General features: G+C 44.3%; 2 protein-coding genes across 8 annotated transcripts in view; one reads left to right on the top strand and one right to left on the bottom strand.

The window, feature by feature from the left end:
• Positions 1 to 27,600, top strand: part of LOC311582940 (uricase) — a 79,101-nt gene that overhangs the window by 24,805 nt on the left and 26,696 nt on the right. Inside the window, exon 1 of one of the 2 annotated variants that reach the window (XM_084756284.1) lies at positions 21,033 to 21,092. The exons of the other annotated variant lie outside the window; for it this stretch is intronic. Within the exon in view, the coding sequence (XP_084612410.1) occupies positions 21,063 to 21,092 (30 nt within the window). The 5' untranslated portion in view covers positions 21,033 to 21,062. Of the gene's footprint in view, positions 1 to 21,032; positions 21,093 to 27,600 lie in introns of those variants that run through there. 2 annotated transcript variants of the gene reach the window in all.
• DNASE2B (deoxyribonuclease 2 beta) overlaps positions 4,531 to 27,600 on the bottom strand; it is a 103,066-nt gene continuing 79,996 nt past the window's right edge. For 5 of the 6 annotated variants that reach the window (XM_084756281.1, XM_084756279.1, XM_084756277.1 and 2 more), the window contains 6 exons: positions 20,176 to 20,396; positions 17,016 to 17,193; positions 12,267 to 12,348; positions 9,406 to 9,567; positions 7,154 to 7,351; positions 4,531 to 5,264 (listed from right to left, as the gene is read on the bottom strand). In XM_084756281.1, the coding sequence (XP_084612407.1) occupies positions 4,921 to 5,264; positions 7,154 to 7,351; positions 9,406 to 9,567; positions 12,267 to 12,348; positions 17,016 to 17,193; positions 20,176 to 20,288 (1,077 nt within the window). In that variant the 5' untranslated portion in view covers positions 20,289 to 20,396 and the 3' untranslated portion in view covers positions 4,531 to 4,920. Of the gene's footprint in view, positions 5,265 to 7,153; positions 7,352 to 9,405; positions 9,568 to 12,266; positions 12,349 to 17,015; positions 17,194 to 20,175; positions 20,397 to 23,651; positions 23,755 to 27,600 lie in introns of all 6 variants that reach the window. The other variant, XM_084756280.1, reaches the window with a different exon arrangement.

The following is a 27,600-nucleotide window of genomic DNA, read 5'->3' on the forward strand; positions in this document are numbered from 1 at the left end:
GAGGGTCCAGTGTACTGTGGGTAGGGCAACCTCTAGCCTGGTAGTCCTGGGTTCTATAAGAAAGCAGGCTGAGCAGGCTGTGATGAGCAAGCCAGTAAGCAGCACCCCTCCATGGTCTCTGCATCAGCTCCTGCCTCCAGGTTCCTGCTCTGATTGCGTTCCTGTCCTGTCTTCCTTCAGGGATGGACTATGATGCAGAAGTATAAGCCAAATAAACTCTCTTTCCTTCCCAACTTGCTTCTGGTCACCCTGATTCATCACAGCAACAGGATCTCATACTAGGACAAACCTACTCAAGCTGCTCTAAACTAAAAAGTGTCATTTAGTGAAAAAAAAATTCAGGGGAATGTCATAGAACATATACAACCAAGAAGAGTTGCTGGGCTCCATGAAGAACTTAGCTGATGGCTGAGTGGGACTGGTAGCAGGTATTCAATGTGCCCAGGCTTCTTGGGGTGTGTCTACATTGTTCCTCAAGCTCCAAAGTTCAGCATTTTCTATTTTATGAAAACAAAAACAAAAACAAAAACCACCACCACCAACAACAACAACCACCTTAGCTACATGAGCTTCCTTCCAGACCCAAGGCCTATGCCCTTAACTTAAGTTTGGGAGTATTACTTTAAATTTACTCCCGAACCTCATCTCTCTAGCCTGGCCTCTGGTTTACTCCCTTTGGTATCACAGGCCTGCACTTGGTCCACTCGTCTGGGTTAATAGAGGAAAAGCTCACTTGAGAATGACAGACAGTGGACAATAGCTTTTTCAGGAAAGGGTGAGAGTAGAGCTGGGATGGCTTGGGGCCCCATCTTAGAACTTAATTGTTAACATAAGTTTAGACTCTAGTTTCTTTTCTTTGCAGTCATTTCCACGCTTATGCTTTTCTGTAAGATACACACCCAACTTAGATACAAGTTTTTATAGCAATATATTTTTTTGGATTTTTTTGTTTTTGTTTTTGTTTTTCAAGTCAGGGTTCTCTGTATAGCTTTGGCTGTCTTGGACTCACTTTGTAGACCAGGTTGGCCTATAGCTCACAGCAATCCACCTGCCTCTGCCTCCTGGAGTTCTGGGATTATTACAATATTTTGTTTAAATTTTTAAATTAAGTTTTATTTGTATGTGTAGGGTATTTTGACTGTATACATGACTGTGTGCCTAGTGTCCTTGGACGCTGGAAAATGGCATAGATCCTCTAAACCTGGAGCTGCAGACTGTTGTGTGCTGTTATGTGGGAGCTGTGAAGTGAATCCAGATCTTCTGTAAGAGCAGGGAATATTATTAATTCCTGGGTTATTTTTCTAGTTCCTTATTTTAATTTTTACTCTCTCTCTCTCTCTCTCTCTCTCTCTCTCTCTCTCTCTCTCTCCCTGCCCCCTCCCCCCCCCACCCCCGTGTGTGTGTGTGTGTGTGTGTGTGTGTGTGTGTGTGTGTGTGTGTGTGTGTGTAGTCATTCATTAACTTTTGGAAGCTGGTTCTTTCCTTCCACTATAGGTTCCAGGAATTGATTTCAGGTTGCTAAGTTTATTCTCTAGGTACTTTTATCTTATGAGCCATTGCACTGTCACTCAATCCAATATTTAAGCCATGGTTTAAGACTTACTTTTAATTCATTATTATGTCCTATAGTCTCCCCTTTCTTCCAAAAATAAATTAATGAAAACTTTCTTGGTACTCTGAAGTATTTTAGCCTTCTTCTAATAATGTCATTCCTTGAAGCTTCCTCCCATATCTTCTGTAGGATGTGCTTGAAAAAGAGTATGACTTCCTACTTGTGTTCTATTGTGGCTGCCTTTAAACTCCACTACATAAATTACCAACACAAAGAAACACAGACATATCTCCTCCTCCCAGTATTGGGACCAATAAAGTTGTTACTTTCTCCCTTTCTTTTCTCTTTAAGGAAGTTAAGTATTTCCATCCCTTCATCAGAAGCCATATCATTGGCCCTGAGGGGGGAGAGTGAGAGAGCTTCAGCACTCCAGAGACAGGACTCTGGACCTTGCCTCAGCAGCACAGTAGAACTGGCCTTGGCAGCATGGGATAGCAGGCCCCAAAGGCATGAGAGTGGGAGAGCTGGTCCTGCCCCTTGCCTGGACAAAGCAGGAGAGCTGGCCCTCATGGTCCTGGGTTCAAGGGGAGCTGGTAGGCTGACCAGCTCAGCTTCTACTCAGGCTAAGTTGGTTATTCTAACATCCATTCCATCCATGAACTGCTGGAGCTTGTGAAGGGGCCAGTCTTGCAGATCTAAAGCTTCAGGGTCTCCATGACACAGGGCAACAACAGGATATTAGATAGGAATCCCAGTGCGGATTCAGTATTGGTGGTGTAGCAGAAACCAGAGACCTTGAGCCAGACCAATAACTCATTGCTATGACCATGTGCAAGTAAAGCTCTTTGGGCAAAAGGGCATACTGTGTGACATACCGTGACACATGCCAGCTTCCATGGTGAGATGTTTTTGTTGTTGATGTTGTTGTTGCTGCTGCTGCTGCTGTTTGTTTTGTTTTGTTCTTGGGAGGTGGAGGGCAGAAGGTGGATATGAAGGGACAAGGAGATATGTGAGACTGGGGTGCATGATGTAAAATTCACAAAGAATCAATAAAATGTTAAGAAGAAGGAGGAGGAGGAGGAGGAGGAGGAGGAGGAGGAGGAGGAGGAGGAAGAGGAGGAAGAGTCATACCATTCAGGTGTGTATCTGCAGTGGGCTAGCACCTTCCTTTTCTTCTCCTATATTCTTGTTTCTATGCAATCTGCCTTTATTCCATCTTTCTATTTTTATTTATTTATTTTTGTGAGTATAGGATGTATCGTTTCTAGACTATCTGAGTTATTTATTGGTTGGGAGATGTGTGTATTTGTAGCTTAATAGGATTCCTTAATTTTAGCATTCCGTTTACATCTTGCTCATCCTTCTCTTCATCAAGTTTTGACCCTGTCCACCTGTGAGTCATCACCTTGTACTTTACAATTTTCCACTAACAATCCCACTCCATGGAGATTATTTATACTTAGATATTTTCTGTGAGTTCAAAACATTGTTTCTCCAGGACTTTTCATATTCCCAAGTAGGTAGACAGCATCCAAAACACGCGGCTCTTGTACTTGTTTTGACAAGAAAACAAGTAACTTTTTTTTATGGCTTGTCATTGGGTCCTACAAGTTTTGGCTCATATTGAGATTTCAAGAAAATCATGACTCTGTACTTATTTACTTCCTTTATTGTTCTCTGGAATATCAGTGAAGAGCACAGTTTCAGAGGCCAAACAGAGCTCTCTTATCCTAGGCAACTTTCTGAAGTTCTGTGATGTCTATTGACTTGTCAGTAAAATGGGGCTAGTGAAACTTATTGCTGAGAGTTGCTATACAGATTAAATAAGAAATTCAACTCCAGTGGTGCACACCTGTAATCCCAGCACTCAATGAGTCAGAGGCAGGTGTATCTCTGAGTTCAAGGCCAGTCAAGGGTACACAGGGAATCAAAACACAAAACAACAACAACAAGAGGTTAAGTAAGAAAATGGATAGTGAATGTAAATTGCATGCTACCAGCCAGCAAGTTCTGGATGTAGCTGCGGTGTGATGACTTTTCCTCAGCTAAGCTTTTGAACTTGGCACCCACATCTCACAGTTGAAGTCTTGCAGTTTTGTTATTATCCTTTCGCATAACATGAATTTCATGGTGACAATTCCAGAAAAAAGAAACATGGACACCAAGATTATGACACTTGAGGGTCGCTTCTTTGTTTACATTTCTTTCTTTTCTTTTTTCTTCTAAAAAAAGATTTATTTGTGTATTTTATGTATATGAGTGCTCTTTCCTTTTTTTTTTTTGCTCTTTTTTAAAATTTAATTGATTTATTCAGATTACAACTCAACTGTTATCCCATCACTTGTATCCTCCTGTTTCTCCCTCCCTCCCTCTCACTTTTACCCTATTCCCTTGTTTACATTTGTTTCTTTGGAGTCATTGGTTTGTACTTACCTTGCTTTCATTCTGTTTATTCACGTAGTTTTTTTCCCATTCATAAAATCATTATGAAACTTCTTTGCATCATCTTTTATTATGGGGAGGTCAAATTCAAATTGCACCAGTATTTTACATCCTACACTGTATTGCAGTGAAAGTGAGTAGAACTCAGGGCACATGCTGTATAAAGCTCTACTACGGAGCTACATCCCCAGCAGTTTTTGTACCTTGTGTCAGGTAGGTTCTCACTAAGTTGCCCAGAAGAGCCTTGAACTCACTTTGTATCCTAAGCCTGCCTTGAATTTGTGATCAAGTTTTCTGCCTCAGGCTCCTGAATAGCTGGGATTATATTAGTTATGTGCCAAGCTTTGTACTAAGGGCCTGAACATGCTTAGATATGATCTCTGTTACAAATTAAAATTACAAAATGGCACAGAGAATCCAAGTAAGCAGCTCAAGAATGTATTAATAGTAAATATCACCTGCAGAGGTGCAAGACTATACTATAAACCAGTGGGGGGCCTCAAGAGGAATATGACCATACAGCCAGAGAGTATGAGAGGGGAGAGATGGAGGAAGGGAGGGCGTATGGACGGAGGGAGGGAGAGAGGGGGGACTTTTCTTTTCTTCAAACAGGACAGTCAGGGAAGCTTTGTGAAAGAGATGAAATTTATTTCACAAGCTAGACCACCAAAGATGACCAAACTGGAAGAGAATATTTCCCTGCCCCCACCCCATCATTATTTACATATCATGATTTGGGCTTCTAATTCCATAAGTACAGAGGAGGCAAATTTCTACTGACCTAAACATAAAATGGTGAGTGTGGATTTGATTGGATGCTGTGTTGTGGGAGCACAGACGCCTTTAACATATGGAGAATGGATCGAAGGTGAGGACCCAGTGCCCGTGCTTCCAAGGACAGTGCACATGACCTCCTTGTCCCGTGCTTACTCACAGGATTCATACTTGGAAACCAATCTATAAAATGATCGGTAAATGTACCGATTCTTGGTACAGATGAACCCTCCACCTCTGAAGGCTTGGCTTGGGCTCCGGTTTAGGTCTCCAATGCAGACCCAGCGATTTTTGGAGTCCTTTGTGGAAACGCACCATTTGGAATGGTCACGGGTCGAACTGAAGTAAAGATTGTGAGGTGCGTGAATGACCTTGACGTTGTGGACGTGGTAAGGAAGGGAGCAGTTTGAATGCAGCTCTTCGTGTGTCGTTCGCTGCCAGGTTTCTGCTAGCAAATGTGTCTTCAACAATGGAGCCATCCAGGCTGTAAAGATATCTAGGGTCAGGAGAAGAGAAATGGTGAATGAGGTCAAACCGATAATCCCCCCAAAAGTCCTCATGAAGTAGAAACTTCCATCCGCCCTTGCTCTATACCCTTGCCAATAGTAACACGGCACTATAGCATTATAACACAGTGGATGGGAAACACTTTCTAAATCCTAAAGCAGTGTTCAAGCAGAGGTTATTATTGTCATATTGTAAAGATGTTAGAGTCTGAAAATGTCCTCTCTCCCACCCAAAGAAAGCAACAAATGTTTTAGCCAGGAAAAGATTTCTGGAAATATTAAGGCTGGAGAGTTAGAGGCAATTTCAAGGATATTTGTAAACCATACTACTTAACTATGAGGGGATTTTTCTTGAAGTCGGTGGGGGGATTTAAAAAAATGTGAGTTGACAATGAAGGGGAACTAATTTTTGGTCATAAATGTCAGTTGAGAGCTACTGTGTAGGATGAACACGGAAGGGAGGAAACATCAGATTTCCACAGCAACTGCGGTAGAAAACACTGCTGTGCACTATGGTGGCAGTAGAGGGCTGGACAGGATGCGGTAAAAGCGAAAGCCATTAAGGACCTGAAACTGGATGGGTTTGGTGGTTTGTGGAAGAATAGAAAAGAGGGAATCCAGAATGTCTTGGAGACTGTGTAGACAAAGGCAAGAGTGGGCGTGTGGGTGTGGGATGCGGGTGAGCCCAATCTGACACAGTGCCTTTGTTGTAGCTTTACCATCTCCACGTGGAGACGGCCCATTCACTGTTGAGTACATCTGTCAGTGGAGAAATCTGGGGCGGAGATCCAGCCTTGGGAGTCATCCAAGGGCACACAAAACATGAGGTGCCGGAAGGAAGGGTGAAAATCCACATAGCTATGTCCTCTCCTAAGGAAGAGGGCTTGGTACAAGGGACTCCAATCAGAAGGAAAACGAACAGGCTGTCCCCCCCAAAATCAGCGAAGGAGGGGGTTTCAGGAAAGGAGGTTTTCACTAGCGTTAGGGCCTGCAGTGCCCTTTTCCTGCCTTAGTTCCTGCCTCTTAGTTCCTGTATCTCCAGTCTCTGACACAGGCTGCAGGTATTTAGTAAATTCTCGGTACTGTATAAAAAGAGGAAGAAAGGAAAAAGCACGGTAGCCCACGAGGTTATATAAGACAAGCACTCCTGGCTGGGAGAGGCTGTTCACGGACGGAAGCAAGAGTCACAGCGCAGAGGACCGAGCCACTGACAGCTCTGCGATTGTTCCCATAGACATTGGGTTGGGGGGGAAAAAAAAGCCAGAGATGTGGACAGTTCAGACTCGAGGGACGGTTTTTAAATAAGCGTGTGAGCTACAAGAAAGGAGCCTGTAAAAGTGGGAGGCTGTAAGAGCAGAGCAGATCCAATAGTAAAAAATATCAAGGTATTTTGAGTCCAGAATGGGTTACAGAGAGGGTGTATAGTAGTCGTTGGAATGTGTACAAACCCAGGTACAAAAGCATAAAGACAGCTAAGAGTGAGGGGTGTGTTACTGAGGTAATTCCTCCCTTGTGATCTTGTTCTCATGATGAGAGAGAAGTGTTGGCTGAGGGGCTTTAGTACAAGGAAGGCTCAGAGAAACTGTCTAGCAGCTGTCTGGAATAGCTAGCTGCAGCTCCACGCCCGCAGAATTTGAAGCTGAGTTTCCAGGGGCGTCCAGTTGTATGCGTATGGGATACTTCTGTAGTTCAACCAATCAGCAACTGCGGCCGTTCACACGGACAAGGAAATGCATGAGTCGATGCCTGAAGCCTCTCTTCGTTTTCCTCCCTCTACACTCCCCTCTTTATCACCTCTCTATTCCAAACACCAGAGTGTTTTCTGTCCGCAATCCGTGGTTCCTACCGGCACACTCTTTAGCGATAGCCTTTTTCATACCGTGAGTGTAAGTGTCAGATTTCGCAAAATGGTAGAAGTTTAGTCCCTGCGCTGATTGAAGCATGGCGAGGCTCCGCCGAGGGATCTTTGTGGAACTGGACTTGGCACACAGCTGGGGTATGTGGATGAGTTCCCAGTGAAAGGTGGTGGGGATGGAGCAGCTGTAGATGTTTGGTTGGGAGACCAAGAGCTGAGAATCTAAATCAAGAGACAAGAAAAACTGAGAACTTAAGCACAAGGGAAAATGCTTGCTTGTATTATGGATTTTTGTGTGACTTAAAACACAGAAACAAAAGACTCTCAAGTGTGAGCATCACCCCACCCCCTCCTCAGACTCCCACCACCTTAAGTAATAGTGATGAGATGCCTGTGCTTAAAATGATCAAAACCTATTGAACATTCCTACTTTCCATATATTTTATGCTTTTATGTACATATAATGTATATGTTTGTGTGTATGTGTGTATATACAATGTGTGTGCATATGTGTGTGACTGTGAGCATGCGCCTGCCACACATGGAGGCGGGAGGACAACCTCAGGGGTCAGTCCTTCTCTTCTACGCTATTTTGATGCATGGTCTCTGCTGTTCGCCACTGCACACGAGGCTGGTTGGCCCATGAACTTGTGTCTCCACCTCCCTTCTGACCGTAGGAGTGCTGGGGTTTCTGATGCACTGCTACTGTGTTTGGCTTTATGTGGATTCTGGACATAGCAACTCAGGCCCTGGCAAGAGTTTATTATCCAAGCCCTCTCCCCAGGCTGAAGTTCATGTTCTTTCCATGCAATCCTCACAATAATATTACTGGGTAAAGTCTGTTGTTTCCAACATCCTCAGTTTTGACATGAATTAGCTGCGACTCCGTGCCACGCTACTGTGATTATAAAAAGCTTGTAGTTACTGGAGTAAAGCTCATTCTTAAATAAGCCTGCCTTGGGGGGTCCGTGTTCTCTTTCCTAAATGTACATATATAAAAGGAGAGAACTCTTTGTGCAAATCATACCGCTTGGAGAACGATCAACTCATTGTGCATCTCATCTCTATAGTGCTCAGCACTCTAGTTAAATGGGGCTGTGATGGCTGTTCTTGCCTGGCAACGTGAGTACATCTGGAATGAACTAAAACCCCAGTGACTGTGCACCCCTGTGAGGGATTTTTCTTAAGTCATTTGAAGTGTGAACACTGGGCCACACCTCCTGGTGGCAGGCTATATAAAGGACATGAAAGAAGGAAGCTTTGCTCTTTGCCAGCTTCCCTTCTTCACTCTCAATGTCAAGTTCAATCCTTCACTGAAATTAGAGCCTACTTCTTCAGGGTTCAGGCATATATGGAAAACCAGCCAAGATGTGCAGCGCCATAGTCTGAACAACTACTGTGTTTTTAGACTTTCTGCTGGTAGACAGCCGTTGTTGGATTACTTGTAAGCCACTGCACTGCCACTCTATTAAATCTCATGTGCGTGTATGAATATAAGCATATGCACAATACATATATACATATTGTGTACACACACACACACACACACACACACACACACACACACACACAGAGTTCTGTTCCTCTAGAGAACCCAGACTAATACAAAGGCTTAAGGTAACAATTAGGTGAGAAACATTTTCTATACTGGAGGTCAAACACGAAATGTCTTCTTTTACTTCTACACCATAGTTTGCCAAATATAAGTATTGGGCTATTTGAGTGTGACATCTTAGAAGAAGTTTACATGGTTCTCAGGTGTGATTGTTGGTGGTACGGAGGCAACAGTTGATATAAAGAAATTATTAAACAAACTAACATTGAACTTACAATTAAAAATAATGGTTTGTCTCTTACACACACACACACACACACACACACACACACACACACACACTGTTTCTAGTTCCTCATAAAAAGTACATAGATTTCTAATCAATAGTCTTGTGTTTCTGTACATTGAAGATGGTACTGAGGCCTCTGAAAGCATCCAATAGAAAGTCAACACCCAAGTTTGTCACTGTCTCCAGTACTAAAGCAACATCTATCTGCCTCATCTATTTTTTGTTACTCACCTGGCCCCTGCATTAATTTGAACCTATTACCCCTGGTCAAGCTCAGCAACGTCACTTACAGACTGAGAACAGAATAGACAGTCTGAGACTCTAGGCATCAAATCGTCTATGACTAGATTAAAGGGTCTCATGACACACTCATTTCTATGACTACTGCTTCCTTCTTCCACACGCTGCCTCTGTGACCTATGCCTGTGTTACCTATTGCTTCGAACTGGCTGTATTTGAAAGTGATGCACATGCCACTTTGTGCATTTCGTATCCCTGAGGTTGGATAATCGTAGCCATCTTCTGGAACTGGAGGGAACCCAGGAATGGAGTGGATCAGCCAGAACCCCTGGGCTCTGTTCCATACCAGCAGACCTACCAAAGAGAGACATTTGAGTTGGACAGTTAGAAAACAGATCTCCCCTCAAGTACAGCTCAAAGCTGAGATACTGAATCCTACTTGCACCTTAGGCTAATGGCCCCTTAGGCTCTTGGTAATGGTCCTGTTCATTTTTCAAGGGTTTCAATGAACTACTCGGCACACAGCATGGCAAGCCCTTACCAAAACGGGGAGCCAGAACAGAGACTTTGTGAAGAGGCAAGAGTAAGTCCGCGTTAAGACTAGCTTGGCAAATTTGCTAAATTGGAATTTGATCTTGTTGCACATGGCAAGGTTCAGTAAAGCCTGCGCTGCCGAGCAGCCAGGGCCCTTTCAAAGGGGCTGCTAAAAAACAGTTAAAAGAGACAGTATCAGACAAAGAAGGATGTTGGCAGCACTCTGATTCAAGAGACAGCTGCTCATTTATCGGAGAAGGGTAACCCCATTGCTACAGATCTAATAAAAGAGAAAACAGAAAAAAACAAAACAAAACAAAACAGGCGGACACTCAAAAGCATCCTTGTTGGGTATTAAAAAAAAAAAAAAACCTCCCTGGAGCTACTGAAATGAAAGCCATAAAACCAGAAAGTAGGTTTTCATCAGCTTGTGACATGGTAGAAAGACCTTTGTCCAGTATGTTTTCAGTGTTTATGAATGTATGGTGGGTTAACAAGACTTTCTAGTTAGCGTATGAACATGCCAGCAATTCCATCCCAATGCCTGTTGACCTCTACATTTTCAGAGTACACTGTGGTGGAAACTGTTGGAGGTTCTGTTGCCTACCTGGTCTCATGACCTTAGTATCACAGCTTCCTGGGTATTCCGGAACCTGTGGACAAAATGAAGCCCCGACTTTTCTTTTGTTTCCCCAGACCCTTGCTGCAGTTAACAGGTTGGAATGGGAAGGGTCAGAGGCCACTTGCAGTTGAGGATGGAAAATTTGGCAAGTTCTAAGTGCCACTGGGTTCCATGCTAGTAAGGCTATCATAAGGGCAGCGATGAGATAAAAAGCTTTCAATGCTCACAATGAGGGCTTTATGAATGGTTTATTGAAGAAGGGATAAATCTGTTTTTTATGATTCCAAGTGTGGGATCGGAGTGGTTTTGTGAGAGAGCAGGTGATGTTAATCCACTAGAAGACCAACCATCTAGTGCGGGAGCTTGATTGTTGCCAGCTGAAAAGATCTCATGAACAGACTCTGGGAGGAGATATATAATTGAGCCCAGAACTGGAGACTTGGGATAGTTTTGGCTGTTCATTAATCCACTTCGAGACACTCCTATAGAGAACTGCTCGAGGGAAGGCTTTGGGCCTCTGGGCTCCTGCTGAGGTTCTGGGTTCCGGTTACTCCAGGTTCCAGCAGAAGAAATCCTGCTGATTACGCTAGGAGAATCATTCCTCAGAACTGATATCCTTACGGTTTTGTTATTGTGTTCCTTAATCCTCTTTTCCTATTGTTTTGGTTAGTCTGGTTATAAGTGACTTGGTTAATAATAAGTTGTAGTAAAATATAGTAATTAAGAAAAGTGAGCCTACAATGTTGAAATTTTTGCCTTGCCTGGATATATATATTGTATTCTTAATCAGATATTGAAAATTAGCTGCCCTAGGGCCAAATGCACCTGGATACTAATGTTAGGTTCGCTGTGTATTGCTAAATCTGCAGTTATTCACTGCTGACCGTTACATTTCAAAATATTTTCTAAAATACTAATTTTCAGTATCTTCTGAAAAATTGCATCCATACAATTCAGGGTAGTGGGTGTCCTTGTTAGATATTGTATATTTTCTCCAGTTACCTGTTTGTTCAGCCTGTGCCACCTGCTGCCCTTGTGAGGCTTTGAAAGCATCTGGGGCTGGAACATTTGAAGAGTACTTGTTGCCATAAAATTATTTGTGATAATTAAGTTGAAAAGTTGGAAAAATAATCATTATAATACATTTATGATCTACTGAGTATCAGGTTTGCTGATTTTCCTGTTTAGTTACATTTTTAAATTCTCTTATAACACATATACTTATGTATAGCTTATAAATGGAAAATAACAAAGATTCATATGATAAAGAATTACTGTATGAAGTAACAATATGTAACAAAGTACATATTAAATTACGATAAAGAAAACTTTAAATTTCTCTCCCTCCCTCCCTCCCTCCCTCTCTCTCTCTCTCTCTCAGTGTGTGTGTGTGTGTGTGTGTGTGTGTGTGTGTGTGTGTGTGTAGCTTATATTTGACCAACCAGTATTTGGGTGCTTGCTTTACAGCACAGTGTTTTTTTTTAACGTTAAGAAATAAATTAGGGCCGGGCGGTGGTGGCACACGCCTTTAATCCCAGCACTCGGGAGGCAGAGGCAGGCGGATCGCTGTGAGTTCAAGGCCAGCCTGGTCTACAAAGTGAGTCCAGGACAGCTAAGGCTACACAGAGAAACCCTGTCTCGAAAAACCAAAAAAAAAAAAAAAAAAAAAAAAAAAAAAAGAAATAAATTAGGGTTTCTGAAAAGGATATTGGCATGACAAGTCATGTAATTATTTTGTAACATGTTACATAGAAATCATATATCAGTAAGTCAGACTAAGCCATAAAAACCAAAAACTGGGTTTTTTAAAATGTGGAATATGAAGATATTAAAGAAGAAAGGCTTAAGAAAATGTTGATTCCCAATAGGAAAGTGAAGCCATGAGCCATTGACGTACCTTTGGTGTGCCCATACTTTCTGCTGTAGTTCATAGACGTAGGGACACCGTCATTGTATATTATGTAGGCTGTGCGGTTGCTCTGCAAGAACACACAAAGGTTATAATGGCACAAGTCTTCCATTTTCAATTACTCTCACTACTCCTATCAGCTATCCAGTCCGGAGCACAGAGCTCTTTCATTGATACACATGAGAAACCACCCACAGGAACGTGAACTCTGTGACACGCAAGATGGAAGGGGAGAATTCTGTTCCAACCATGAAGATTTTATGTGTACATGTGTACATACATATTTGTGTGCATGTCTGTGGTCTGTGTGTGCATACGTGCATGTGTGCGTGCATGCGTGCGTGCGTGCACGTCTCCTCTCTGTCTGTGTAATCTAAAGAGCAACCTTGGCTATTTTTTCCTGGCCTAGAACTAGCCAAATGGACTAGGCTGACTTGCCAGCAAACTTCAGGCACCCACCTCACCCCCTTAGCTCTGCGAGTACAGGTATGGGCCACCTCCCCTGGTCCCCCTGCCTGAATAGCAAGTGCTTTCCTGACCAAGCTGTCTCCTCAACTCCTGTGCATAGTTTAGCCACATGTGGCAGGAGAGCCTCGTGTGATCTGTGTGTGAGGATGACACTTCCATTTTTCTTGGTTGTTTTGGAAGCAGGTTTCTGATTAAGCAACCATTGTATGATCAAACAGTGCTCAATTATTTGCTCAGGAAGTGAAATTGGAACAGCCAGCCTACGATTACACCTGGTTTTTTCCACTGATGTTATAGACGCAGTGCAGAGCTGCCGTCTGGATCTGATTTGCTCTGCCTGTGTCGTGCCTCACTGCCTTCTCATAGCTTTGGATTTAGTCAGGATTCCTCGTTACCTGCTTCCTTCCTCTCTTGTATGAGAGCTGATTCTCAGTGCCACATCACCTTCCTACACTGATATTTTCCTGCTTAGAAAAAGTGGTGAAACTTAATGTGTGTGCTATTGGATTTCTTCTGGTAAGATTCTCCAAACACCTAGGTCATTCTCTAAGTCAAAGGAAAGCTGTTATTTTGATAGTGTCTCTTTGTCATATTTATGGTACTCTTTATATTTGTTCTGGGTGGTTCCATTCCATCTGTGTCATCCATGACTTTTATTGAAACCAATGGTGGCTCATGAGTTCAAGACCAGGCTACACGGGGAGGCCTTTTCTCACAGAACATGTGTGTCTCCGCGGGTGCATGGGAAGGTCAGAAGGCTCATGGGAAGGTTTTGAGATAGGTTCTGCCACTGAACCTGGAGCTCACTGGTACAGCTGATCTGGCTGCCCTCAAATCCTAGAGATCTGCTTGCCTCTACCCCACAGTGCTGATGTTGCAGGCGTAACCCCACATTTGGCTTTGGGGACCTCATGCTTGCCCAGCGAGCCATCCCCCAGGGCCTGTCCCATATGTCAAGTATTGTCTTGATTATTGGATGTTGGACAGAGGGGATTGTTTTCTCTGACCCTCGAGTAGCAGAAGATACAGCTAGGCGAGGATAAGCCACTGCACTATGGACTATACAGGGCCCTTATTTGCAAGGTAAAAGAATACAAATAATTCAAGTATAACCAGGCTATTGGACTCAGTCACCTTGACATTTGTGATGCAAAATTAGCTGGTCTGATCTTACATCCCACTATCATTAGAAGATCAATACCAGGTCAAAGGGCAGAGAAGACAGTTCCCCATCACTGAACACGCAGTCACATGTACGTGCCATTTGCTGTGTCCCTTTTCTTCTTCTGAGCCAATCAGATACGGGAAACAGCCCCTTTCCTGACATTTTCCTTCCTTGGCCAAGTGCTTAAAGCATCACGTGTGCATGGGTGTTACCCAAATACCCAATGCTTTTCCACTGTCTTTATGCTGCACCCCAACCTCCCTCTTATTCCTCACATACTCTTTAATTCCTTGCTTCCTTTAGTTTTAGGGTGAGGGTGGGCAAGATTTGACCTTTAGTTTTAGGGTGAGGGTGGGCAAGATTTGAATCTATCTAACCAGATGGGCCTGGAAGTCACTTATGTCTCAGACAGGCCCTGAGCACAATTCATGGTGGTCCTCCTGCTCAGCCATCCTCCTCAGTGTTAGGGCTATAGGTGTGGCTCACACTTGACCCTTGCACTTGTTTTTTTGTTTTGTTTTGTTTTGTTTTTGCTGAGCAAGTATAGTATCTTCTCCTTCCTCTGTCCTGAACTGCTTTTGCCTACCCCAGGTCGCTGCTGGCATCTGCCACCCTAAGAGTCAAATGATCATCTACCCCAGCTAAGGTGGTGACCGTGGCTCAACAGAGCTATCTCTTTCTCTTCCCTGCTCCAGGAGTCCCTGCAACAGCGAGGAGAGCAATGCAAGGGTTTATTTTCTCACCAATGGGTTCTGATCCAGGTTCCCATCAATTACCTTGGAAACAGAAGCCACCCAGTTAGTTTTCATTTTACACAATAGCCCAGTTATTCAAAACAGGCTTGTTGTTGAGATTAAATGACTTTGAAAAAAACCACTTAAAACAGGGCATGGCACATCATGCGTATCCAAACAGCTTATGGAGTCATTTTTTAACTGTGGGATTTTTGCTTCAAGTTTGCTTTTGATGGCAGGTGGCTAAGATGAGCATCAGCACACACAGTGCCAGCTCCCGAGTGAGCGCCCAGGTAGACTTCATCAGTAGCACTGGAAGCTAAAGCAGGCTTGTGCTGAGAGTTGCAATATTTAACAGGCAAAGAGCCCAGCAATGGAGCTAGTATTGTGTAAGAACAGTCATTTTAAACACAGCCACAGGTTACATTAGGGAACGCTTTCGTGGAGTGGAGCTGTGTGTCACTTACTGCTTGGATTTACTTGTCAGCTCTGCTTGGAAGGCAGTCACTGTAAAACAAGTGGATCCTGAAATGCTGCAGGCTGGCCACCCTGAGGCAGCAGGCCTATGAACCTATGTCTTCAGTCAGTTCATTACCTAAGACCAGGTAGCAAGCGTCATCTTTACTTGGGTAAACCAGGGCTGGGCCTCTGAAGCTAAAGCCTTAGCTGCCTGCCTACTCTGATGAAAATTATTGAAAAGGAGACCCAGAGGGACTTTTACTTGAATCCCCAGCACTAATCATTCATTCAAACATCTATAAGCACAGCGTAATGCTCACAGAGGGCTATATTGCCTCGTGATGAGAGAGGGCTCCGACCCCACTGCCATTAGATGCGTAAGAGGGTATAAGTGGTGAGTGACTTGGCAGAGGTCTGACAGCCCTATGACTTTAGTAAACAACCAATTCACATCTTCAACAGTGATGCTGTAGCACTTGGTACCAAAGAGTGAGATATTTTTGTTTTTGTTTTGTTTTGTTTTAAGTAAAGGTAGTTAGCCTATCAAGGACTTATGTTTCCCGAACCTTCCTGGTTCCCTTTGCGGTGATTAAGTAATTGCATCTGATTGTGAAGTTGAGTCCCTCACCAATGAGATGAGACACAGTCATTGTCTAGTCAGGGATAAAAGATGGAAGCCATCTTGGCCAGGTATGTTGGCTAGGCACACCCTCTTTGTAGAAAGAATTGTCTTGCTGGGATGCTTTTGTCTGGTTCATGTGTTCTTTTGCATGCAACAGTGGGGATTATTCTTTGTGGTTTTGTTTTGTTTTTAGCAAAGTGAATCAGCAAGTTGGCATTGGTGTGGATTATGAAGATGTATTTCTTAAAGCCTTGGTCAGGTTGATTCAGTTGTCCCAGCTTAGTCTGGAATGATCTAGTCTTTTTTTTTTTTTCATTTTTTTCTCCTTTATTAATTTATTCTTGTTACATCTCAATGGTTATCCCATCCCTTGTATCCTCCCATTCTTCCCTCCCTCCCATTTTTCCCCTTATTCCCCTCCCCTATGACTGTTCCTGAGGGGGATTACCTCCCCCTGTATATGTTCATAGGGTATCAAGTCTCTTCTTGGTAACCTGCTGTCCTTCCTCTGAGTGCCACCAGGTCTCCCCCTCCAGGGGACATGGTCAAAGGTGAGGCACCAGAGTATGTGAGAAAGTAATATCCCACTCTCCACTCTACTGTGGAGAGTGTTCTGTCCATTGTCTAGATCTGGGTAGGGGTTGAAAGTTTACCGCCTGTATTGTCCTTGGCTGGTGCCTTAGTTTGAGCGGGACCCCTGGGCCCAAATCTGCCTATCATAATGTTCTACTTGTAGGCTTCTAGGACCCTCTGGATCCTTCTACTTTGCCATTCTCCCATGATTCTCTCATCTAGAGTCCCACTAGAATGTCCTCCCCTCTGTCTCAGTTTCCTGGTAAGTGAAGGCTTTCGTGGGACATGGCCCTTGGGCTAATATGCAGATATAAGTGAGTATATACCATTTGAGTCTTTCTGCTTCTGGGTAAACTCACTCATTATGATCATTTCTAGCTCAATCCATTTATCCACAAATTTCGGGAATTCCTTGTTTTTAATAGCTGAATAGTATTCCATAGTGGAATGATCTAGTCTTAAGTTTTAGGAGTTAGGGGTTAGGTAAGTGTGTAAAAAAACAAAAACAAAAACAAAATATATATATATATATATGTGTGTGTGTGTGTGTATGTATATATTCTAAAGATGTAAGTGTGTGTGTGTGTGTGTGTGTGTGTGTGTGTGTGTGAGAGAGAGAGAGAGAGAGAGAGAGAGAGAGAGAGAGAGAGAGAGAGAGAGAGAGAGAAGGTCTAGATTCTGTTTACATACTTTCCACGATCTCCACTGTAACGTACCTTAGAGGTATATGCATCATACAGCTGCTGTAAGGTCCTTCCCAAAACACTCCTGCTGCTGTTCATCAGGTGATGGCTCTTCCTCCAGCTTTGCATAGTGGAGTCCAGGTACAGGTAATCCAGCCCGGACTCTGTATGCTCATTGCTTTGCATTCTGGGTAACTTATAAAAGGTAAACCTAACATGGCAAATGGTTAGGGATTACTGCCATTTAATTCTCTGATGTCACTCTGTGTGAAACACCACAGCACAGCATTCACAGTGTTTCCTAGGAGGTCTCTAAGGAGAGGGAGTACTCAAGGCTTCTGCCTATTTCTCTATTGCTTCTTTTTGCTTTTCTCCAGGGAAGACAAGCTTGGTATGGGTGCTGTGTTCTATGACATTAGCCTGCCTGGTGACTGGGTCCCTGAAATGAAAGCTCATGTGTCCCGAGAGTGATTCTCTCAATTGTCCCCATAGTCTCGGTGGTCACAGGAAAGAGAAGGTCAGTGACTTGGTCTGCACTGGAGAAGTCTTGGATTTGCAGCCCTCACAGTGCTTAGTGCCTGGTCTCCTTGGGACTAGTCAATTGGGTGTGGGCTTTGCAGGAGGTGGGGCCTTTCTTGAGGCTTGGTCCTCAGCAATATTCTTCGGCTCAGTTTCCCAGAATGCTCTGGATTGAGGGTTTGCTCATTAAGTGTTCCCATCAGGCTGTTTCTTCCTGTATCTGTTGTCTTCTGTTTGCTATCTCCTCTGAACATCTCACAGTGAGGACAAGTGATTGGGCCTATGTAGATTTCAGCCAGCCTCGAGTCACCAAGCCCAGGCTTTTCCTTTGTGCTTGTGTTCCATTGTGATCAAACTAATTTTTACTGAGCTGACCTGTCCTGTAGGATATCTGGCCCTCCACTTTTTAGATGCATAAGTGATCCAAAGTTGTGAAAACCAAAACTTTCCCTAGACCTTGTCAAGAGTTTCCCAAGGGCAAATTCTCCCTAATTAAAAATCTCCTGCTCTGCCCAAATACATTACAACAGTATGGAGCCCTGTGATTAGTTCCACGAGACTCATTCAGCCAAACACAGTACAATAAATACTCTATCACAACACAGCAGTCTGCCTAAGAGCATCGCCCTCTGTGCTTGGTTCTGTTCCTGTGGCCTGCCTTCTTGCTCACAAAGCCAGGCCCTCACACCTGGCTGACTTTGTGACAGCTCAGCAACTTTTCTGCTAAGCAGCTATGCTTTTCTATATTGCTAAGTAATATACCCATTCAGTTGTGACAAAAAAAAAAGTCTGTCAAACACAACTTGGCACCCCTCCCCCCAGCAGAGTACCCGAAGGCTGTTACTGTGCCACCATCACTAGGTGATAGTGCTACTTGTAGTCATTTTTCCTGGGTGACCACTTCTGTAGGCAGTGTCTAGCCTATACCCCTAGGTTGAGTTAGAGGACTGGACTAAAGGCTGCTCAGAATCTTCCAGCTCCACATTTTTGAAACCATGTTCATAGTATTTTGCACCAAGCCAATCCATCTTGTATATTCTCAAAGGCCACCTGCCCAGCTGCCCACCCACCTTCCATCTTTCCCAACTGCTCTTTTCCTGCTCTTTGCCCTAACCACCTCTTAACTCAGGTCCACACATTGCTTTCTCTGTGGTACGGTGGAAGCCCTTCCCCTCTGTGGCTCTAGACTGCTTCTCTCTTGTCTCTCGTTTGCACTATTGGCGTGCAGGTTGGATTGCATTTCAACCTGGTTCCCACTTCCTTTCAGCATCAGGTTCAAATCCCGAAGCACAGCCCAGGAAGTCCTTCATGACCTGGCCTACACCTCCCACGGTGGTTTTGTCTGCAGACACTTTGGCACATGATACCACTCCAAGTGCCAAACTTTCCATGCTGCCTCTTGACTCTGCACTAATTCTTTGATCCTCTATTTGCCTGAGCTGTCATGGCATATTTTTATCATCGTCATTGTTGTTGTTTGGATTTCTGAGGCACAGTTTCTCTGTGTAGCCCTGGCTGTCCTGGAACTTACTCCGTAGACCAGACTGGCCTCCAACTCAGGGATCTGCCTCCTGAGTGCTGGGATGAAAGGTGTGAACCACTGCGCCCAGCTAGTCTCCCGATTATTTTAAAAACAACTTCATAGTTATTCTTAAAACTTAGCTTAAAGATACCTTTTCAAGGAAGCCTTCTGTGCTGTGTGCTTCCTAATGTCCTATATCCACCCCACAGATCTGAGTGTCTCAAGGGTAGGAACTGTGTTTTGTTTGTATCTCTGTCTTTAAAACTCAGGGCAGGACCTAGTCAGAGCTCCTCAATACTAAAAGACTGAACTGATTGATGCTCTTTAGCTTGAGAGTCACACAATGATGTCAACCTCCAAGTCAGACATAAACACCAGAGTTAAAGAGCGGAAAAGTGGCCAAAGCTCCAAGGAGGCTCTCTCCACAGTGACATAGTGAGGTTCATCTCCTTGACACTGTGACGGATACTAATAGCCTTCAAGGCGCGCCTGCCTGCTCCCTGGGCTGCCTTGTGAATGAAGGCTAACCAAACAATGCTGGGCTCCATCAAGGCCTTCTTGTCCCCATAAGAAGAAAGTATGCCTCAGTTTAGAAAAAAGCCATATGCTTTCCCAGCTTTGTAGCTCAGGAAGGGCACATGGTAAACGAAAGGAAACTGCCAAGTGACAGTTGTCAGCCCATTCCTCACGGCCTTGTCCTCCCAAAAGCAATGACTCCACGATAGCTCCACAAAGCTGCTTGGTTTTTTTCCAGGTAACACATACACTCGGTAGGCAGATCTGCCTGGGGATTGAGCCCACTGGCTTTAAGTCCCTTTCTCTTTTATTTAATTAATTTACCTATTGATTTATTTAAGAAAGGCTCTCATATAAGCCAGGTTAGGCTAGAACTCACTTTGCTGCCACAGAAGGCCTTGAACTCCCAGCCCTCGTGCTGAGATTTCACATGTGTGCCATCCTGCCCAGTTCATGTGGTGCTGGGACTGAGCCTAGAATTTCATGCATGTTAGGCAAGCACCCTGCCATCCCACCCAGCCCCCAAGCCCAGTCTTTCCTTTTCAAGGGAGGAAGCCCAGTTCTCCTTAGAGTCATCACAGGTAATCCTCCTGTTTTCTATTCACACACGCCAAACATCCCGGTTCATTTACCTACCAGTCCACAGCTTCACCTTCGTTATTTTTGCATGAGATTGCTGGTGTCGCCAGGGCCCCAGAGAGGGCGAAGAAGAGCAAACAAAGAGCTGTTCTTAGAGTGTTTGCTGCCATTTTCTATCAGTTGCCTTCATTCCACGCCATGCACTGTGGAGTCAGGGTGTCGAGTCTCTCTTGGGCCAGGCTGGCTCAGATGTGGGTTCTATTCACTTTTGCTGTTCACTGTTTGGGCACAAACAGAGGAGGTTGAGTCCCATGTCATCTGACGGTTTTGTCACAACATTCCAGTGTGACTCTGCCTGCCTTTGTGCTCAATGTTGACTAGTTTGCAAAGTCACAGAAAAGTCTGGAGGGAAAAGGGTGTTTATCCAGCTACCTATATAGTTAACTCTTTGGAGCGATGTAAGCATTGTGAACTGCACAGAAAGAGGGATTCTTGACAAGTAGATGTTCAGTGAGGTACATTTTGCATTTCCTTTCTCTTCTGATTGACTATCCGTAAGTGTAAATGCATGTATGTGGTTCATACATTAGATAGAGATGACACAACTTTATGCCTTATTAATAATTAGGATCAGTCACCTATAATAACCCCTGTCTTTAAGGGAGTAATTTCCAAGCACTACTCTGAAGGATGCTTCAAGCTCAACTCAATTGTGTTCTAGCAAAAATCTTGACGTAAATTTTCCCACCCCCCAGGTTCTGACCAGTCAGCCGGGCTCTTTGCCTCCAAAGGCCTTGGTGCCGTCACACTGTCCTTTGCGCAATCAGGTCAATATTGACCACCTGCTCTTCGGAGCTAAATAAAAACATTTACCATCCTCTCTTTGTCTCACACCATCCTTTCTCACTCTTGAAACTGAATCCGGAGTTGAGGGCTGAGGGAAAATGGCCCATTACCATGGCGACTACGGAAAGGTGAGCCGCCCTGCTCTTGAGAAGAGGGAAAAGGTAGAGAGATACACATGCATCTGCAAGAATTCCTTTACATAGTCTTCAATCCACATTTAGCCGCCATGCTGAGCAGCAGTTGACTTGATGCCCTGGGGATTGGGGTGGCTCCGCTCTGTCCTTCTCCTTGATTATGGCTTCAGGTCAGAGTCATCTTGGAGACCCAGACCAAACCAGAGCCTTGAAGCTGAGGTCACTCCTATAGGCTGGCCTAGCCGGTGCTCCCAGGATTCTCAAGTTCGTAGAAGAGGAAGGACTTGGGATCTCTTTCTCCTAAGACAGAGGACTGAGGTGCATGATGGACCCACTGATAAAACTCACATTACCTGTGTTACCTGCAAAGGGCAGAATTCCAGGCTTCATCTTAAACCTGCAGAATCTGAGTCCCTCCATGTGGAGTCAGGAGTCTGTGGTGTGTGTGTGTGTGTGTGTGTGTGTGTGTGTGTGTGTGTGTGTGTGTGCAGTAGTGTGGATATATATGTGGGAGAGGCCAGAAGCCCATGTTGGTCATTTCCTTCACTCTGTCTTAGTTGTTTGAGTTAAGGTTCTCACTGGCCTGGTTGGGCTGGCTAGCCAGTAAGCCCTAGGAATCCTCTCCAGTGCTGGGATTGCAGGAGCTCGCCACCACACCCAGCCTTTTAAATGTGGGCTGTGGGGGATTGAACTCGGATCCTTATGCCTGGGCAGCAAGTGCTTTATGAACTGACACGCTTCTCCAGGCTCCCAGAACTTGTATCTTAAACAAGCTTATTGGCAGTGCAGGCCCATCCTACACTTTCAGCCCACTGCCTTGAGACCTGGCTGATGATGCTAGCTGGCAAGTCAACAGCTTCCTGTGAGAGAGCTGTCGGAACCAACTAAACCAAGAAACGTTTTCCTTTATAGGTTATAACTGTGTTCAGAAAAACAACTTCAATAGCACTGAACAATAAAACGTTCATGGCATGAAGTTCAATTTATTTTAAAATGGAAAAAAAGTATCATTTGCTTCTTCTGTCTTAAGAAGAAACGCACTGGTGGGGGTCGGGGGGGGGGGGGGAAAGAATTGCACAGAGTTGAGCACAGCTGAGTATAGGAATCATTGACTCATTTAGAGAACATAAGCAGCTCATTTTCATTTGTGTGACCTAAAGGCACACTCTTGCCTTCCCCTCCTTGTCCTATACACAGTGCTATGCTGGTGACATTTTAGTAAATGACCCTTAAGTGTCAACCGAGCCTATTCTTACCTTCCTGTGAGGGGAGCCTCGGGTCATCTGTCTTTGTGTGTCATTTACTAAATCCACTTTCATTTCAAGGTCTGGAAAGATGTTTTTAATAAACTTTCTTTGCTGGTGTGGCTGACTCTCAGGGCTGCCTGTTAACAACCCATCCTTATGTGACCGCTTTACCTCCACACCTGTCACTAGCTGTTGAGAGCGTCTGGGGATTCCAGCCTGGCCCCAGCTCCAAGATTCCAATATGCCTTTTTTTTTGTTTTTGTTTTTGTCTCAACATATCTTTTTACTAAAACCAATGATGTGATATTATAGAAAGAAACCTGGGAGTTTGGTGGATAGGGAAATGCAAACAGAACAGAATGCTCCTCATGATGTCTCTTGCTTTTGAAGCTCCACTGTATAATAGCATGAAAATTCAGTGCTCTTTCACAGGCCAAGGATCTGTAAAAACAGTTGAATTGCTTTCTTTTTACCTTGACCAAGTAGAGTAAACAGGGAAGAGCTCGTTGCTTGGAAGCAGGCTGACTTTGTGTTCACTCACCCAGAAATTCTAGTGAAGCTTAGTCCTGAGCTTTTGCAGAGTGCCTCTTTCTCATCTCGTCTTTCTCACACCCTTTGTATCTTTTGCAGCTTTTTATGTATTTCAGCGCCTGTGTGTCTGCATTGTCATTTGATTCCTCCCAAATATATTGTATTTTTATTTTTAGTCGTATGTATTTGTGTGTGCACATGGGTGCAGTGACAGAGCTTTGATCCCCTTGTAGCTAGGAGTGACAGGTGACAACCGGGCATGGGTGCTGGGAAGTGAGCTGGGCTCATCTGCAAAGGCCTCAGGAGCTCTTAGCCACGGAGCCACTCTCCAGCCCCAGCACCGGATTCTTTATTTGGCTTTTTCCATTCTCTAGTTCTCTCTAGACAATTAGCCTGTTACGTCTCCTAGCACTCCAAAATAGCCGGTTCTTTCCGGTGTTGCATGCAACAGATTCTTATCTGATTATTAATCCATTGCTAGGATATTGCTCTTTTCATATTTCTGAGTGGAGTATGCGTGCATGTGTGCAGGTGTGTGTGTGTGTGTGTGTGTGTGTGTGTGTGTGTGTGCAAGTGGAGGGGATCTGACCTTAATCATCATGCTTCTTTGTGAAGCACTCCTGAGCTACCTCCTCAGTCCCCTAATTTTATTTCTTCCACATGAATTTTTAATATTTGCTTGTTATTTTCTCCATATTCAATCATCTGTGTCTTTCAACATATCCAATGTAGTATTTTGCCCATTGCGTCTGATTCTACTACACCCTGTATTTACAGATGAGACTTCGATGGTTTCTTCCTGCCTCTCATCATCCATATTTTCCTGTTGGCGTGTGCGTCTCGCTTGTGGCTGTAGTTTATGTTCCTTGCAAATTTACCTGTGAGAATTTTTTTTTAAAGACAAAGATGAAGTTAGGGTTCTCAGGCTCTGGACACTGCTGCCTTCATGGCAGCATAGTCATCCTGTGGGTCAAGCTGCTGGCTTTATTTATGGTTTTGAAGTATGATTTACATCCCATAAGATGTACCTATTTAAGTGGAACTTTCTCTCTGAGCAGATTTTACAAGTCTGCTGATAGATGGAGAGGAGTCTAGACCATGAGAGCCTGAAGGAAACGTTGATGTCCCTGTTGTGTGAACAAACTGAGAGCCTCTGAATTGATCATACAAGAGAGGCAGGACAAGCCAATGCAGAGTAGAGACATGCTCTCAAGAGGCATGGCTAGAGAAAGCATCCTCGGGGCAAGAGGGTGGTCACGGGTATCAGGCTGGGCCCAATCATCCTCCTCGCTATTTTGGAACCCCACTTCCTTCTGGAAGCCTTCCTTAATTCTGCTTTGCTGTCCCTACAGCATGTTCCCAGAGCTCACTCTATGGTCTCAGTAGAATGATTAATTCAGTAGAGTGATTAATGTTTAGAGTAATTAACACGATGCGTGACTACTTATTTCTTTTTATGCGTTGTCTCCTAGAAAGTGGTGAGGAGCTTCTGTGGGCTAAGTCTGGCCCACTGGCTGTTTTTACAAATAAAGTTTTATTTGCATATAGATGTACCCATTGATGTATGTATTATATTTAGTTTCTCTTATGCAATAATGGCAGAAATGAGTCATTGAAACACAGCTTGAAAACCCCAGAGTACCGACGACTATTTGAACCTTCACAGGAGAAGAATGTTCTACTATACAAAGCTCTACAAGGGCAGAGCACTGTCTGCCTTGTCTACCCTTCCATACCCAAGCATGTCACACTGACTGTCACCTAATGGAGCTAAGTCAGTCTAGCTCTACAAATGTGTGGAGTGGATGAAATGGACTTACCAACTTGCATTTGGAGTTATGAGAAACTTAGAGTGACAGGCCTGGAAAGGTGGCTCAGTGGTTAAGAGCTTTCACGGAGGACCTGGGTTCAATTCCCAGCACCCATGTAGTAGCTCTGCAACTCCAATGGGGGGAGGGAGATCTGATGTGCACTTCTGACCTCTGTGTCAGGCATGCATGTGATAAACATAATACACACACAAGCAAAACATTCATATGTACACAATAAAAGAAATAAATCTTTAAAAGCACAAGGAGAGAAATCGACAAAAGCGGGTTTATAATAGATGCAGTAGTAGGGAAAGGCCCACAGTAAGGACTTTTACTACCATGTCTCTAAGTCTGGGAGGCAGCTGTAGCGAAGAGAGGCAGCAGCCTGCACCCAGTGCTTGGTTCTATGTGATTTTCACCTCAAGGAGAGTCTGATTTCTTCCAGGGAGGTGGGACTCATTCCTCCCTTCACAGAGGTCTCTCAGAGACCAGTGTAACTGTGGCAGTGAAGGCTGTGTCTTCCCTTTCCATTTCTCCTAGGACATGCATGCCCTCCTCTTACACATAGACTAAAGCCAGCCCCTTGGTGAGCGGGTGCTAAATGGCTGTCAGTAAGTTCACACCACTCCTGATTTCAGTGGTCCTTACCAGGCAGAAGTCATTGTTCACCTCAGATGATGAGACCAGACCCTCATCTGCTCCAGAGATTGCTGCCTTTCTGTTCTCCTCATGCTGACAGTGAAAACACACCCATGTCAACAGAGACCCGTGTACAGCCAGAATCCCCACTGTAAGGGGGTGCTGTGGGAAGAGACATACCTTGAAGTTGTGAGTTTCTGCCTAAGACGGTCCAGTCTCCATCCCCAGTCTGTCCCACGTCTGACTTTGGACAGCTCCTTTCATATCTGTGAGCCTATTTATTTTAAGCTACTGATTCTTTTTCTTATTTTATTTTATTTTTGCCAAGTCACAGAGTTGTTGTGGGAAGTAGGAAAGATGACATCAGTCTCAGTGGGTGGGAAATTAGATGACAGAATGCTATGTAACTGTGAGTGTCTGGTAGTGTGGCCAATTCCCTCCCTCTGCCAGGGTCAGTGTGTTCTTCCTCTCACTTGTGAGCCTGACTTGAGAGGGAGTTGTCAAGCAGACTGAAGGGGCTCTGACAAAGGGTTAAAGAATACTTGGCAGCACATGGCTCTCATTTTGCCTCTGTGTCCCCTAACTGTGTCCTGTGAAGATTACCTGGCTGGCCCCTGTGTCTTCCTTATTCAATAATGGATTGCAATATGTACTTCCAGTCCATGCCAGATGCCTCTATCAATTCTGTGTTGTGAGGTTTCCCATCCTTATTCTGGAAGTTCCTGGGTACTTTTTTCCAAGTTTATTATCATGAGGCTTTTGGTGATGAGGCTGGCAAGGAAATTGGCATTTCTCTTGGTATTTTTCACGATGAGTAAAAGAATGAAAATAACATAACACCCATAGTTGGCATCTTACTGAGGTTAACAGGTTACCCTGCCTTTTCACCATGAATATACAATGAGATTTTTATCCTTCTCTTGAAGTATTTGCTTGAACATCCTTTAGGGCAACTTTGAGCAGAGTGCACATCTCCTTTATGAGTGTTAAACCGCTCTTCAAGATGATGCAACATCAGCATAGTCTTGGGTATTTAGTAGATCTCACGCAACAAGACAAACAAAAAGCACATCCAGGCACATGCACCACCACCACCACCACCATCACCACCACCATCACCACCATCATCACCACCATCACCACCACCACCACCATCACCACCATCACCACCACCATCACCACCACCATCACCTCCACCACCACCATCACCACCACCACCATCACCACCACCACCACCATCACCACCACCACCATCACCACCACCACCATCACCACCACCATCACCATCACCACCACCATCACCACCACTACCACCACCACCATCACCACCACCATCACCACCAACCACCACCACCACCATCACCACCACCACCGCCATCACCACCACCACCACCACCACCACCACCACCACCACCACCCACCACTAGCACCACCGCATCACTGTCTGCTTCTAAGATTATCACTGGTTATTATTGTTATCATCAGTACGTATCAAGGCCTATGAAGGTGACACTGACATTGATCATAGGAATGCTTGTTTTTCTATTCCTTCCCCTCCTTGAAGATTTTATATTTACAAATGCCCAAGAAAGCATTCAAGGATGGAGAAACCTGGGTAGAGAACTTGAAGACTCTCTTTGATAGGTCTCAATGAAAGAAAGAGAAGAGAGGAGGGGAGGGGAGGCCAGAGGAGGGAGGGATGGAGGAAGGGGAAGAGAGACAGAGAGATAGAGATTGATTTTCTTATCCACAATTCTTACTTGCCACACTGTAACTCAATTATGGGATTTAGATGCAAAATAGGAAAAAATTTTAATCTCTCTTGTCAAAAGTAGAGATGGTCCTATTGTTATGAATTTTGCCAGACTATCATCTAATATGAGAGGGCTCATGTTTGGTTCCACAAGGGCCTTTCTTCTTCTTTTGTCTGAAAATGATTTGAACTCCTAAATTCCACAACTCAACCTCAATTTTCCCCTGTAAGAATTTGTATTTTTAAAAGCTTTATTTTTCTTTTGTGTATATGAGTGTTTTGTTTGCATGTATTTTTGTGCTCCATGTGTGTGCCTGGTGCTTGCAGAGGTCAGAAGAGGGTCCCCTGGAATTAGAGTTGCGGACAGTTGTGAGCCACCATGTGGGTGCTGGAAACTGAACCTGGGTCTTCTGAAAGAGCAGCAAATGCTCATAGCTGCTCAGTCACGTCTCCTGTCCTGACTAATAGGAAATCACAGACGCTTGTGGCGCGCGCTTCCTCTGACCTTCCACCTCCTCTTG

The sequence above is a fragment of the Acomys minous genome, assembly GCF_964271855.1.
Source record: "Acomys minous genome assembly, chromosome: 14".
Taxonomy (NCBI): Eukaryota; Metazoa; Chordata; class Mammalia; order Rodentia; family Muridae; genus Acomys; species Acomys minous.